The following is a 14,284-nucleotide window of genomic DNA, read 5'->3' on the forward strand; positions in this document are numbered from 1 at the left end:
GTGTTATAATGTTGTTTTATCCATTGCTTGGAGGAAATACTAAAAGCAGATGTGAGCTTAAGAGTGGTTTGTTGTTCTTGATGTGCTTTTGTTATGCCCTCTTTATTTTAAAGAGAGAAAACTGTGCTAAATGTGACACCATAACAGGCTGCTCTGCTCTCTCTACCTAATTTTATTTATAAGGAATCTACAGGAAGAAAGCATTTTACTTATTTATATACTTTCAAAAACTCAAACTGTTAACCCATGGAGATCAGAAATGGTTTCAACTTGGGTGATAATTTCTCCTTTCTGTGAGAGCTGAATACTCTCTGGTTATGTTGAACTGTTTTCCTACGGTATCGGCAAGGTCATTATTAAGTGTTCTGAAAATAAAAGGAATAAAAAAGATGCATTCATTTTTGTAGCTTAAAACTTTTTAAAGGTAGCAAAATTACTTTTAGTTTGGTTATTGAATGATAAAATAATAAATATAAAATACATTTATTTCTTTTTGTACTCTACTTGGTTTTACATTCTTTCCAATGAGGAAAAGAAGACATTGCCATTTAGTTTTCAAAAATAAACGAAGTAAACAATGTTGATTCTTGGTGTTCAAAATGCGTGTTAATTTTCTTCTTTGTGTGGTGGAGGATGAATGGAAGACTTTTAAACAGGAAGGTATATATAGAATTTACCTTATATTTAGAGTTTGAACGCTCATAACATGGCACTTTTCTAACTATTCCTGTTTTCTATCCCAATTTAGGTTCTCACATTCCACCCTTACAATTTATTCCTAATCTTAATTTGATGTAAATATTTTCCTGCCTTATCATGAGTTGGTTGAATGTCTTTAGATTGTTTAAATTGTACCCAAGGGCACCAAGGTTTGTTTATTTGTCCTAGGTGGCCCTAAGCATATAAACGCTGATTCCTTTGCTAATTCTTCCCTAAAGAGCAGACACTGTATCAGTTTGAGTGTGAGGTCATAATTTTTGGGTGAAATCTTTGTGTACCATGCTGACTTTCCCTGTTGCTGTTTCAGCTCCTTATGACGCTAGACAGCCTCTTGTCCAGCCTGAGGGAGCCTCAACGGGAGGCCCAGGAGCCAAGCCCCCTCGGCATCAGACTTCCCTTATCCGGGTAAGTGATGTTGTGGGGCTATGCCAAGGGAAGACTTTGGGGACATGGCTTTTTGATGGGCCTCCTTTTTTTTTTTTTTTTTTTTGCAAAGGTGTAAAACTGCCCCTCATGCAAATATTGCATTTCCTGTTCTGTTGCTTGTATGTTTTCCTAATCTTTTCTCCTATGTGTATTTCTACTCCTTCTCAGTGTCTCTAGACTAATCCAGGCTAGTTCTTGGTCTTTGGTATGTCTAAAATGCCCTTCCACCTTCATCTACTTAATCACTAGGCTCCTCCTTCAAGAGGGCTTTACTTTTTGCAAAACAGCCTCTTATCTCTGCCTTATTCTTTATTATTACGCATTCAGTGCATAGTTAGCTGTTGCCCATTTGTTTTGTGCCTCCAATTACATTATAAGCTTTTAGAAGGCAGAGGTATTTCTTCAGTATTCTCTCTCAGTGCCTAATCCAGTGCTGTGTGGGGAACAGTTATTTTACAAGTGACAGCAACTACTGTTTCCCGTATGTAATAAATACAAAAGAAATATTATGGCAGAAGTACCAATGATGTCTCAGTTTCTCCTGGCTATACTACAGCTTAGGAAATTTCAGCTTCCCTTTCTCCAGTGTTTGCCTTTGGCTAAAGAGCTCTTCTTTTTTCTGTGTCTGCAACTGTTATCTTGTGTAGTATCTCTGAGTGCTGCACTGAGGAAGTCCTACTCTCAAAAAAGGGTGTGTGTGTGTGTGTGTGTGTGTGTGTGTGTGTGTATGTATGTCTGCATAAGAGAAGTTATGAAAACAGTACTGTTTGACTCTAAAGACAAGAGGAAGTAGCGTGGTTTGTATAACATTTCAGTTGCCCAGCTTAGAAGAAGGATCATTTATGTGCAGGCAGTTCTACTCAAAATAGAAGGGTGGTGTCAGATACTCCCATAAAGGAGTGGCTGGTAGTCTCGAACAGAATAAAAAAAGCTAAGCAAGATCATGGTGTTCGTGGAATACCCTCCAGGAATGGGGTGCTGTATTAGGCATGGTACAGAACTTTATCTTCTAAGTTGATACTCTGTGTGCAGAGAACTTTCTTAAAGATAGTAATTTAGCCATATGCTATGTATTTATATTTAATACTTCCTACAACCATAGGATCTAGGTACTGTTTTATCTCTTAGTACAGATGAGTTAACTCTGACTGGGAGAGGTCAAGTAATGTGTCTGAGGTTTCATTCTTAACTAGTAAGGTGCAGAACCAGAATTTGAACCCAGGCCTGCCCAATGTCAAAACCTGCACTTGAAAATACTTTGCTATACATTAGAGTCCCATATTAAAAGGAGGCTAGGTTCTAGAGTTTCTGCATAAACAAACATTGAGTGTAGTAAAAAAATATTCCTGAAAATCCCTTCTTGGTACCACATTGGAGAGCCAAGATGCCATTCTCTCCCAGGTCCAGTAGAGCTCAGTTTTACCCCCAAGTTGGAACAGACAGCTGTTTCTTCAGCTGAGCCCCAGATGTAGTAGTTGGCTGTGTTTTGAGGTCCTGTGGTACAAAAGTATGTGTCTTTAAACATAAGAATTACATCCACTGTTGAGTGAGGATTACATTAGGAAAGGTATCAGAGGGACTGGGGTTCATTTAAAGAATCTCCGGGGTATGGCTGTGTATGTGTCTGCAGTGTATGTTCTAGTGCTGTGGAGACCAAATCCTGAATGGTTAGAATGATGGTCAAACAAGGAGTAAATCATTAACTTTACAGTGATTGAATGGGGTTTACCGGACCCTTTCTACCTATTCGCCTGGATAGGATGGTCATGGACTCTTCCATGGATTGGTGTCCTGTGACTTCTCTTCTAATCTTTAGGTCCATTTTTCTACTGATAAACATGCTTCTTGGGCACTTCACTCAACTAATATTTACTAAATGTCTATTAAGTGCCAGGTACTGTATTAAGAATACAAAAATGAGGTATAACACTCCCATTCCCTGCCCTCATAGAGCTTATAGGCTGTTGGAGGAGATGCCATTAATCAAAGCATCACAAAGTAAATATATAATCATGTGAGGTGAATAGAAATTTCGCCATGCTTTGAGGATGAAAAATTGGGAGGGGGAGTTATGACCTGGCCCTGGCAGACAGGGTCGTCAAGGAAGGCTTCTAGCGGGGAATAAATTTGAGTTGAAACAGAAAGGATTCATAGGTGTTAACCAGGTTAGGGGGTGGGATTGGGGGGAGTAGGCAAGAAGATAGAGGGAACTGCACATATCAAGACATGTTCTAGGGGCCGGCCCTGTGGTCGAGTGGTTAAGTTCATGCGCCCTGCTTCGGTGGCCCAGAGTGTTGCCAGTTTCGATCCTAGGTGTGGACCTAGCACCGCTCATCAAGCCATGCTGAGGCGGTGTCCCACATAGCAGAACTAGAAGGACCTACAATTAGAATATACAACTATGTACCGGGGGTGGGGGTGGTTTGGAGAGGAGAAGAAAACAAAAAGATTGGCAACAGATGTTAGCTCAGGGCCAATCTTTAAAAAAACAAAACAAAGATGTTCTATGTGCTTAGCATTTTATATACTTTGTCTCTTTCCATGCTCACAGCTATCTTACGAGGTAATTCCTGTTATTATCCCATTCTTCAGATGACAAAACCTGAGGTTTAAAGGCCTTATTTAATTTGCCCAAGATCACAGTAGGAAGTGGTAGGGCTGGAGTTCAAACACTGGACACAATTCCTTAGTCTCTGGCTCCGGAAATGGATGGATGGTGATGTCATCTGTTAAGCTAAGAAGCCCTGGATGAAAAACTGGCGTTGGGAATATTGGGGAAGGATCATGAGTTCACTGTTGGATGTTTGGATTTGAGCTTTGGAGATAGCCAAGAGGAATGTCAAAGAGGTGGTAGGATATATGGATCTGGAGCTTTGGAGAGAGCCAGGGCTAGACATAAGTATTTGGCAGCGATTGGCCATTAGAAGGACTTAACGATATAGTGCAGAAAAAAACCAGACAGGTTCTCGCCCAGGTCCGGTCAAACTCTATGTGACCTTGGGCAAGTTCCTTCTCTTTTCTGTAACATGAATGACTTGGAACGGATTTAACAGTCCATTGTAATAATATGCAACAGTCCAATTCCCTTAATGTTTGTTTGGCATCAGTGGAGGTTCCCCCCTCTTGTTTGGAGCATTGCCTTCTGTTTAAGATGAGAGCAAGGGGCCTTTCTTGGGACAGCAGTCTGTGGTTTTCATGGCTGATGTGTTTTTCTTTCTTCAATTCTTCAGTTTCCTTCTAATGCCTGTCAGCGTGGTTTGGCTGGACTCCATGTCTCAGAAGGCAAAATGCCAACCTGAATCAGTCATGTAGATGAGGGGATTTGAAGTGAAGGTTCTTGGTTGTGTGGATTGGGCATGGTGCTAGACTAGGCTGGGGTGACTAATTCCCCTCACGTTGCATTGTTAATGTATTGTTGGCAACGTTGCTGTCTTCTAGCTTTCTCTGTGGCCTTGTATTCAAGTCCCTGCCTGATTGGAACGAGGATGGCCTCTGCGTACCGGGGGAGGCTTTTAGGGACCCTGGCCAGTACTGTTGTAGCCCATGGGCTTGGCATTTTAGAGGTGCTTATGCTAAATTCAGCACCCAAATATCAGAATGAATAGTCTTTTTGCTTAATATTTTTGGAATTTCAATTCTTTTGTTCAGGTGTTGGATGTTTTTCCGCTTGAAATTTCATATACTGAGCATATCCTATGTTGGTGGGTGGTTGACAGTGGTTTGTAAAGAAATGATGTCTTCTTTCTTGCTTCATCTTGTATCATGTGTTTATAGGTCATTTTATTGTTTACTTTTCACAAGTTATCCTAATCATGTAGTCATTGGTAATTTTGCTGGTGTGGGATTTAGAATTGCCCTTTCTGCTCCCACTATGCTCCACTGCCTCTGGTTTCGCCATGGTTGCCAGAAACTACCTTGTGTTAAGCCCTTGTCTCATTGACCTCTTGGCAGCTCTTGACTCTGATCACCTTGAAATGCTCTCATCGTTTGGTGTCCATGATGCCATCATCTCCTGGTTTTCCTCCTGCTTCTATGACTACCTCTTCCTAATCTTCTTTTTCAATTCTTTCCTTGACCTGCCCCTTATATATTGGTTGTTCCTAGGTCCAATTCTCACTGTGTTACTCTTTAGCTACATGGAGGCTGATGACCACATATCTCCGTCTGCCAGACATCTTCACTCAGATGTCCTATTGTCATTCCCACATTGTCTTTCCCACCAAACCAGCTTTCACCCTTCTATTCCTGGCTCCATCTACCCATCAGCACAGGTCAGAATGCTGGTCACTGCCTTTGACTCCTCTATCACCCATTCAGTTACCAAGTCCTGGCCATTTCACTTTCTACATGCCTCTCTGTTCCCCTGCACTTACTCAGTTCAGGCCATCCTCTGTCACTGAATGTGTTATATCAGCCTAACTCTTTCTTCTTGCTCCAGATCTTTCCCTCTTCAAATCCTTTATCCTCCCTGCAGACAAAAATGGTCTTCAAAACACAAATCTAATCCTCCTACTCCCTTGATTGAAACCAGTCACTCTGTCCACTGCTCTCAGCATATCATCCACGTTCCCGAACGTGGCTCTGGGCAGCCCTGGTGTTTGGCCTCTGCTTACCTCCTCAGCCACAATAGCTCACTTCTTCTCTCCCTCTGTACTCCGGCCACGCAGAGCTACTGGTCGTTTCGCATGAGGTCAGTGGTCTCTGTGTGGGAACCTTACTCTTCATCCTTGCTCTTGCCTTCTGTTTTCTCTTTTGTCTCAATTCATCTATGCTTATTTTCCATTGATAACATGAAGTATGAGAATTTTCTAATATTTCTTGTATATGTATAGTTTCCATTTTTTCATTCTTAAAAAATCATTTGTTGCTCCTCTGCTCATTTATCTGTGAAGCCCAGTCAGAAGGATGGGCGTCTGACCTTTACTGGTTTCCAGAGAAACCAGTGTTGTCTGTTTCTTTTGTATCATTCCATGAATGTTTCATGCATATATAAGCAAATATAGGTATTCTTATGTATCTAATATACACAGCATATTTTTACCTGACTTGAGGGAGAAAGGGTTGGCAAATGAAATATCCTTCCAGCCAGATCTCTCCAGAAAAGATTATCTTTTATTTTAAACTACAACACACTCACTTTTTAAACCCTAAACATACTTGCTGTGATGTTTTCTTCTCTTTCTAGAGGGATGAACTTAACAGTCTTTGGGGTAAATTCTCAATACTCACTACTCTTCTTACTTCAAAGACAAAATAATGACAAACAGAATTTAGAGAACTGTATCACTTTGCCATTCTACTGGGGTTTGGGCTGTGTTTTTGGTGGAAGATTTCTGATGAACAGGTAGGGGAGGGGTTGTTAGACATTGCTAGCCAGCCACCATATTAATCTAAAAGTCTGTAATTTGGAAAACATTTATTCAACTTAGTTATCTCCTTTTTTCCCCTCATTCTCACTCAATCTCAGTTTCTTGTCATTTCCCCCACCTCGCTCTGGACTTAACTGTAGGTACTCAGGGCCAGAAGCAGATTCTCTCTGTTCCTTGGGTCTTTTTGGAATTGTTCTAAATAGCAGACATGTATGTAAAGGATGGTGAAAGAAATGAATACCCCGAGGCTCTGTTGGAGTGGTGTTGGCATAAGTCCAGAGGGAACTGATAGTCTCCACAAGTAAATTGTTCATTCTAAGAGTTTTGAGGGGAACAGGAAGAAATAGTCTTTCTTTTGTCAGGGAGGTTGACACTGCCCTGAGAGAACTTTTTATGGTGTGAAAGATGTGGGTAGACTGGACCAGGATGCTGGGCAGATAAGGGGAGTAGAGAGTAGAGATTGTGGCTGAAAGATTGTGGTGGGGTTGAGTGAGGTAGCTTAGAGTTGAGTCATGAGAGAGTTGGTCCTCTGAGTTGGGAAAAGAAAGAAGCAGGTAAGCAAGTGGGGCATATTAGGTACTGTCTCAGCCACTGTGGTTCTCTTACCTAATACTCAGCCCAGGGAAATGACCCACAAGGCAGATTGGGCCCATGGGGCCTCTTTGAGGGTCCAGGAATTCTCTATCAAGGCATCGTTTGGCCTGTATTTGGGTGGTTGTTTTTTTCAGTAGAGGCTCATGCACATTTTTCCTTCCTTATTTTGGAGTCTTTCCCCTCTCCCCTTTTCTGAGAGCTCTGACATTGCTCCCTGTAAATGCTCCTGTGTCTATGTCAGCATAACGCCATTGCCACATTTAGTTCTTACCCTTTCTTCTGCTCATATTGCAGTCAAACCCTCAGGCTGATGAGCCACTGAGGAAACACATGTGGATGTTCTCTGAGTGGCTGGGGCTAAGAAACCGCCTAATGATGGTCTCTCTTCTCACACAGCCACAGGAAAAGCACGCTAAGGTTTTGGTTGCTTGTTTCAGATTATACAGTAAACAGCACACTGTTATTTTTTTTGGATCATGGGTTGTAAGCTTTCAAATACTCTTGTTCTTCAGAGCAATTAAAAATTTAAAAAATATGTGTCAGAAATTCAAAAGATACAAAAGGGTACAGAGTGAAAAGTGTCCTTCCCACCCTCTGCCCTAGCTATCCAGTTCCCCATCCCAGAGGCAACTGATAAGACCCGTTTTTTTGTATCAGTCTAGGAATATTTTATGCATATACAAGTAAACATAGGTATTCTTATATGTAGTTATATAATATGTGCAAAATATAAAGTTCCACCTTTTTACATATAGGTAGTATACTATATATCTGTTACGCAGTTTGCATTTTAAAAAATTATTTATTTTTTTGGTGAGGAAGATTCCCTCTGAGCTAACATCTGTTGCCAAACTTCCTGTTTTTTTGCTTGAGGAAGATTAGTTCTGAGCTAACATCTGTGCCTGTCTTTCACTATTGTCTATGTGGGTTGCCGCCACAGCATGGCTTGACAAGTGGTGTCAATCCATGCCTGGCACCTGAACCCACGAACCTGGGCCACTGAAGCGAAGTGCGCCAGACTTAACCACCACACCCTGGGGCCGGCCTCAACTTTGCATTTTTTACTTACAAAAGCTTAATAACATTCTGTAGCAGTATGTAAAGTACTTCCTTATCTTTTTGGTTTTTTTTTCCAAATGCATAGTAGTTCATTGTGTGCATCTTCCATAAATCATTGAACCAACCCTTTCTGATAAAAATCTAGAACTTTCAATCACAGCATTATTTGCATAGATATATATATAGGATCAGTTCCTAGAAATGGAATAATTGGGTGAAATGTCTACACAGTTTTAATTTTTGATAGAGATTTCCAAATTGGAGACTGTACCAATTTGCACACTTACCAACAATGTATAAAAATGTTTATTTTCCCATACCCATGCAAACACAATGTACTAAAAAACTTATGAATGTTTGCCAACATGATACGTGAAAAATGATATCTCACTGTAGTTTTAATTAGCATTTCTCTTTATTAGTTAAGTGGAATATCTTAAGTTTACGAGTCATCTGTATCTCCTTTTCTATAAATTGCTTCTTTATATCCTATGTCCTGATTTCCTTTTGGGTTGTCAATGTTTCCTTACTGGTTTGTCATTCCTACCAATCTGAAACCAGAAGCTGGTGTCCCTTTTCCTTTGGATGAGTGAGAAGCTGCAGCATATGTGGAAAATTATTCCTTTTGTGGTCTAGAGGAGGTCCTGGGCACCTGAGGTCCTTGAAGGAGGTTAGGGACTCTAGCTTCTTTTTGGTTCTGGAGTGCCCCAGGCCTGCCAGTAGTGGAGATTTCTTGTTTATTCCTTCATAGTAAAGTTGAATTACTTAGTTTATGGGTAGAGATTAAGGCTAGGAAAATTTGTTCTTACGGATGGTAAATGTCAACCACAGTGTGTGTGTGTGTGTGTGTGTGTGTGTGTGTGTGTGTGTTGATCTCAGCATTGCTTAGACAACTACATTCTCTTCCTCTGACAAATAGAAGGGAGAGAGGGAGGAGGAAGAAGAGGGAGGGAGAAGAGAGTATATGTATTTGCCTTTGTGTATAACAGGAAGAACTGGTTTGATAAATTTTATAGGAATGCATGCACCTTGTTCTTGACTTGACATCTTGTTTTACCAGATTCTTTCCCCATTTGATTTCAGACCATTGCTGGAGTTTGACCATCTCCTAAGGGGTACAAGGGGAATGTGTTCTCAGCGTGTTTTACTCCACCGAGTCTGCCTAGGACCCGCAGACATCCAAATGGTCACTATTACCACAAAAAGCTGCTGTTTTTCATAGCATCAGCCTCCTTCCTACTTGTTTCCTTCACCTACTTTTAATTTATTTTTGGACTCTCTAGTCCTTATTTTTGAAACATTTCAGTTGATACTGAAATTTCCTTTTCTCAGCCTAAATCTGTTTTAGCTGTGTCTTATTGTATTCCTCAGGTGCTTACTGTGTACCCACACTTCTTAACAGTTAAAGTAGTGAGAATTGCTTGGTTTCTTTGCTGAGGGGCACTTCTACATGAAAGGCAAAAATGTTTTGTGTTATGAGAATAGTAAAAAGATACTGGATCATTGAAAGAGAGGTGACTCCAGGATATAAGAAGAGAGTGCCTGGGATAGAAATTGAAGGATGTTTATGGGAAAAAGACATTGATTCAGTAAATCTTAGGGCTGATTGGGGTGCTGCCTTAAGGCCTTGCAGAATCCATGCTTAGAGACAGTGGGGTGAGGGGAATGGTAAAAATGGTAGACTGGCACACAGTAGAATTCTAGCATCCATCTAGTGGTATTACAACAGATTGGTTAGACTACTGATAAAAGCAAATGAGCATATTTCATTTGTGGGGTCAGCGTTGCTTTCCCCCACTAGGTATGGGCATTGCATTAAAGCTTATGGTGGCCAGAACTTTCCTGGTAATAGCTAGGGTCCACATTGATTTGGCAGACAGGAGCATCTCTGATTTAGCCTCTTAGTTGTAGCCAGAAACACCCCATTGAACTCCTGTCCCAGACAGTACTTTTTAAAGCTAGAAAGGAGAGTGGTGTTTGTTTCTAGCTTATTCCCAAGGATCCTTTGGTCTCAGTTAGTTAATATATACTAGGCTGTGAATATGGAAGGCTCCTTGACAAGGGCACCATTTCAGCCCCTAGGCCCATCAGTATTCCCCCTGATCTCAGGTGAGTAGGTAGTGTCATGCCTTCAACTGCCTATCCCAACAAGAGTCACTACCGACCGACTGCTTATTTGTTCCCAGTGTTATGCTGGCCCCTTAGCTTGTATGTGTCCTTTCAGTCCTCCCAACAGTCTTGCAAGGTAGACTATATGCAAGATTACGTCCTCTACTCATCCATTCAGAAATACTTACTAAGTGGGTTATATGGTTCAGCCACCATGCCGGAGTACCCTGAGGACTACAAACATGGTCCCTGCTCCAAGGGAACTTGACAGTCAAGTTGGGAGATGGATGAGGATCAGATGATCCCACCTCTGTATATATAATGGAAAACTGACAGTTGCCCTAAAGGCAAGGGAGTACTTTCTTAGCATATAACAGAGAAATCCAACCTAGGGCTAGAAAGTGAGGGAAGGCTTTGCCAAAGAATTGATGCTTGAGCTGGGCTGTGGAGGATGACTAGGAGTTCACCAGGCAAAAGAAGGATGGTGCTGGGGAGGCAAGGAGAGGAGTGTCTCACGTAGCGGGAAGAGCCTAGACAAAGGGCATGCATTGGTCAGGGTTTTCATTGTGGACAAGAGAATCTCCTCTGGCTAGCTTAAGCAAATAGGGGTTTACAATAGGAGTGTGGATGGCCTGCTAGATCTCTGGAAGGGCTGAAGATTCAGATTCTATTCTGAGCTTGCAAGAACAATTCCCTAAACCACACTGTAGGACTAGATGGCTAAGGGAGCATTGCCTCTGCTACAATCAGAAAGCTATAGAATTAGGCAATGGCTGTGTCACTTTCAACTCCAGCTCCACACCATGCATGATCTAGGCCAGCAGAATGAATACTTTGTTTCTGGCCTCTTTCACCACATGACACAGTTCTGATCAGTCTTCCATGGGTGTGTTTAGTGGAACCTAAGTCCCATCTGGAATTCTACCAGCCAAGGTGTTTGGACAGTGTAGTTTTTACCTAGCCAACCTCTGCAGTGCAGGCAGTTATGCCAAGAGGGGGTAGAGTAAGTGTTGAGCGAGCCCATATATCATGGAGAGGAGACACAGTCAAAGGACTGAAAGCAGGCCAGTGTGGCTAGAGCCTGGAATGGGAGGGAGATGAGGCTGGAGAGGTAGGCAGAACTCTGTGCGCCGTGTCCTCACCTTTTAGGTGGGGAACTGATGGCCCAGAGGTTAAGTAACTGGATCAGGTCTCATGGTGAGTAAGTGATTATCCCAGATTTGAACCCAAGCGTTTCTGCCTCCAGAATCTGCACTCTTTTTGCACCTCCAATGTGTAGCCTCATTCTCTAAAGCATTCCTTGAATTCAGCCCAAGTTCTTGGCACATCTGTTTCCCATCTGACCTCAGGCTGCCTTGAGTGTTAAGGGGAAGACTTAGTAGAGAAGAGACAGGCAGCCTTGACTTAGCAGACACTGATGGGGCTGGTAATGCTAGTGCAGTGGTATTGGAAGTCTGCAGCCTCATCACAGTGTCTTCTTACTGCTTATTTCTCACTTTTCTCCTGGCCTTCTCTAAGCCTGAGCAAAATCCTGACAATTGTAAAGGAAAAATGCCCTTCTGGAACAGCAGATGTTGGCTCCAGAGGGGAGAATTGGAGACGGTGATTACTCATAAGCATTTCTTATGTTAATCAAAATAGTATTAGTGCCACATACTAAGATAACAGTGAAATGATTGAATACCTGTATCGTATGGCTATCTACGGGATTCTTTCCTCATGTGAAAACATGCCAGATGCTTATAGGCAAAAATTATGTGAGAAAGAAGATGATACTCTGTCTGTGTAATTTAATAGTTCACTGACCAAAATCTAGAACTAAACTAGATCATAGAGAGGGAGGTGGAAGTGTAGCATATTCATATCTCAAGCTCAGATCCTCAATCTGTAAAATTGCTGCAATGATGTAGGAATTGCAGTGAGATTTTTTTCTTGAGAGGGAATGGTCCACTGCTACAGGATGGATGGTGCATAAGGGGGAGAAACATAGAGCTTGCTGATGAAGAATATGGACCCTGGGCTCTGTTTGTGTTCTGGCTCTACCATTTTCTAGGTGTGTGGTCGTGGTAAGTCACTTCTCTTCCCTAATCGTCAGTTTCCTGTTCTGAAAAATGGGAATAATGGGACCTACTTTGCAGAGTTGTAAAGATGAACATAGGTCAAGTGCATTAGGTGCTTACAGTGTCTGACACTTAGCAAAGTGACAAATATGTGTTACCTATTTCTCCTATGTCTGGTGATCATTTTTAAAATTTAGTTTATCTTAATAAGCAGCAACTGTGTGTTGCTTGTTAGACTCAGAGAGATTCCTACAGTTTGATAATCAACCTTCTAAGCTGTTGAAAATAGATCTCTAAGTGAGTTTGGCAGTGTGTGGTTAAAGGCATCTTTGTGGATTTATTTCCATAAAGAAACTAATAAAGTTAAATTGCTCTGTTAGGATTTAATTTTAACTAACTTCTCTACAGGCGAAACCAGAAGTTATTTATTGCAACTTCCTGTGAATCTATTTATTTCAAAATAAAAAGTAAAAAAAGTTTTTTTTTGAGGTTCTCTAACTTTATAGATAAGGGAGAGGGCCCCCCCTTTACACTGTTGGGAGACATTGTTTGATAAGTGCATATAAAGTTCACTTCCAGTCATTATAGGAGAGCTCAGGTTAACCTTTCTGTCTCTGGACCAGAACTGACAGTTTGTCTGATCATTTGTTTATTTATTCACTCATTCAACACATATTTAAGTGTTTCCTATGTAATAGGCACTTTTCTAGGTGGTAGGGGTACAGCAGTGATCAGAAGAGACCAAATTTCCTGCCCTTATGGACCTTATAGTGAGAGTGGAGTGGGAGACGGAATATAAACAAGATTATAGAGTATAATATAGAATGGCTTAATGTGAAAACAAAACTGCTGAGCTTCGTCTCCTTTTTTAGCTCTTTTTCTTCATTGCTCATTTAACAGTTTTCCCACAATTTTACTTTATCCCTCTTTTCTTTTTACTGTGTACATTCTTCCTGAGAATCTCCTTCAGACCCATGAAAGATAAACTCATATTAACCAAACATAAAAAGATGGCTGTAAAGATGCATCAACATGCTGTCCCTATAGATAATCTGCATGGATAGTCAAATTATAAAGTTGTTTGGGCTCAGAATCATGTCATTGTGTGGTCAAATTACAAAACTAAGATAGCCTCATGCTTCTCTCTGCAGTGCAGGAATGGCTGTGCTGTTAGAACTGGGCAGGTCTGCTTTTCCTTTGGGCCTGCATTGAAGGATAGATTAGTTAGGGTCACAGCTGCTGTAACAAATATGCCCCACAGTTTGATGACTTACCACAATAGGTATCTTTCTCACTCATCTAACAGCTTGGCAGGCAGCTTTCCTCTCCATAGTGATTCAGGCACCGGGGCTTCTTCTGTCCTGGGGCTGTATCATCCTCCCTTCAGTGGGCCAATGAAGATGAACATAGAGGAGTGTCATAGGGTGCTAACCCTGCCTGGAAGTGGTGCAGATCACTTGTGCTCACATTGCATTGGCTAGAACTCAGTCACATGGCTGCACCTAACTGCAAGGGGGGGGCTGGAAAATGTCATTCCTGGGTAGGCAACCACTCAGTGACACCTCTACCTGAGGCATGGTGGGGCATGAAGGATTGGAGGATAGCTTCCATAATCCCCCATATAAGCATGGCTATCATTTGCTTCTATGACTCTTCTTTTTTCTCTGCCCCATGACTGATTAATCTCCTTGGTCTTTCTTTAGACAGATTAGTATTCACTTGGGCTGTAGTCTAGTCTTACCAGCCTGTTAGCCGTTCTTTCTCTTTAGGGTTGTGTCTTCTCATATGTTTGCTCATGAGAACACATATTGATCAGTGGTTGCAGTATATGACAGTCTTATTTCCAAAATATTGTTGGCAAGGAAGGTGTCCTCACACTTTCACTGTGGGCTTGGTATGAGTTTTTGCTACTCCGATGGTTTGTTTACTGAGGCACCAAAAGGACAT

The 14,284-nt window shown here is 41.5% G+C and overlaps 1 protein-coding gene across 18 annotated transcripts in view; it reads left to right on the plus strand.

The window, feature by feature from the left end:
- Window positions 1-14,284, plus strand: part of REPS2 (RALBP1 associated Eps domain containing 2) — a 245,308-nt gene that overhangs the window by 116,735 nt on the left and 114,289 nt on the right. For all 18 annotated transcript variants that reach the window (XR_011499666.1, XM_070502324.1, XM_070502328.1 and 15 more), the window contains one exon: window positions 1,028-1,125. Coding sequence is in view for 17 of the 18 variants with exons in the window: in XM_070502324.1 (XP_070358425.1) it covers window positions 1,028-1,125 (98 nt within the window). In the remaining variant the exon portion in view is untranslated. The remainder of the gene's footprint in view (window positions 1-1,027; window positions 1,126-14,284) is intronic.

This window comes from Equus asinus, chromosome X, assembly GCF_041296235.1.
Source record: "Equus asinus isolate D_3611 breed Donkey chromosome X, EquAss-T2T_v2, whole genome shotgun sequence".
In the NCBI taxonomy this organism is placed as follows: Eukaryota; Metazoa; Chordata; class Mammalia; order Perissodactyla; family Equidae; genus Equus; species Equus asinus.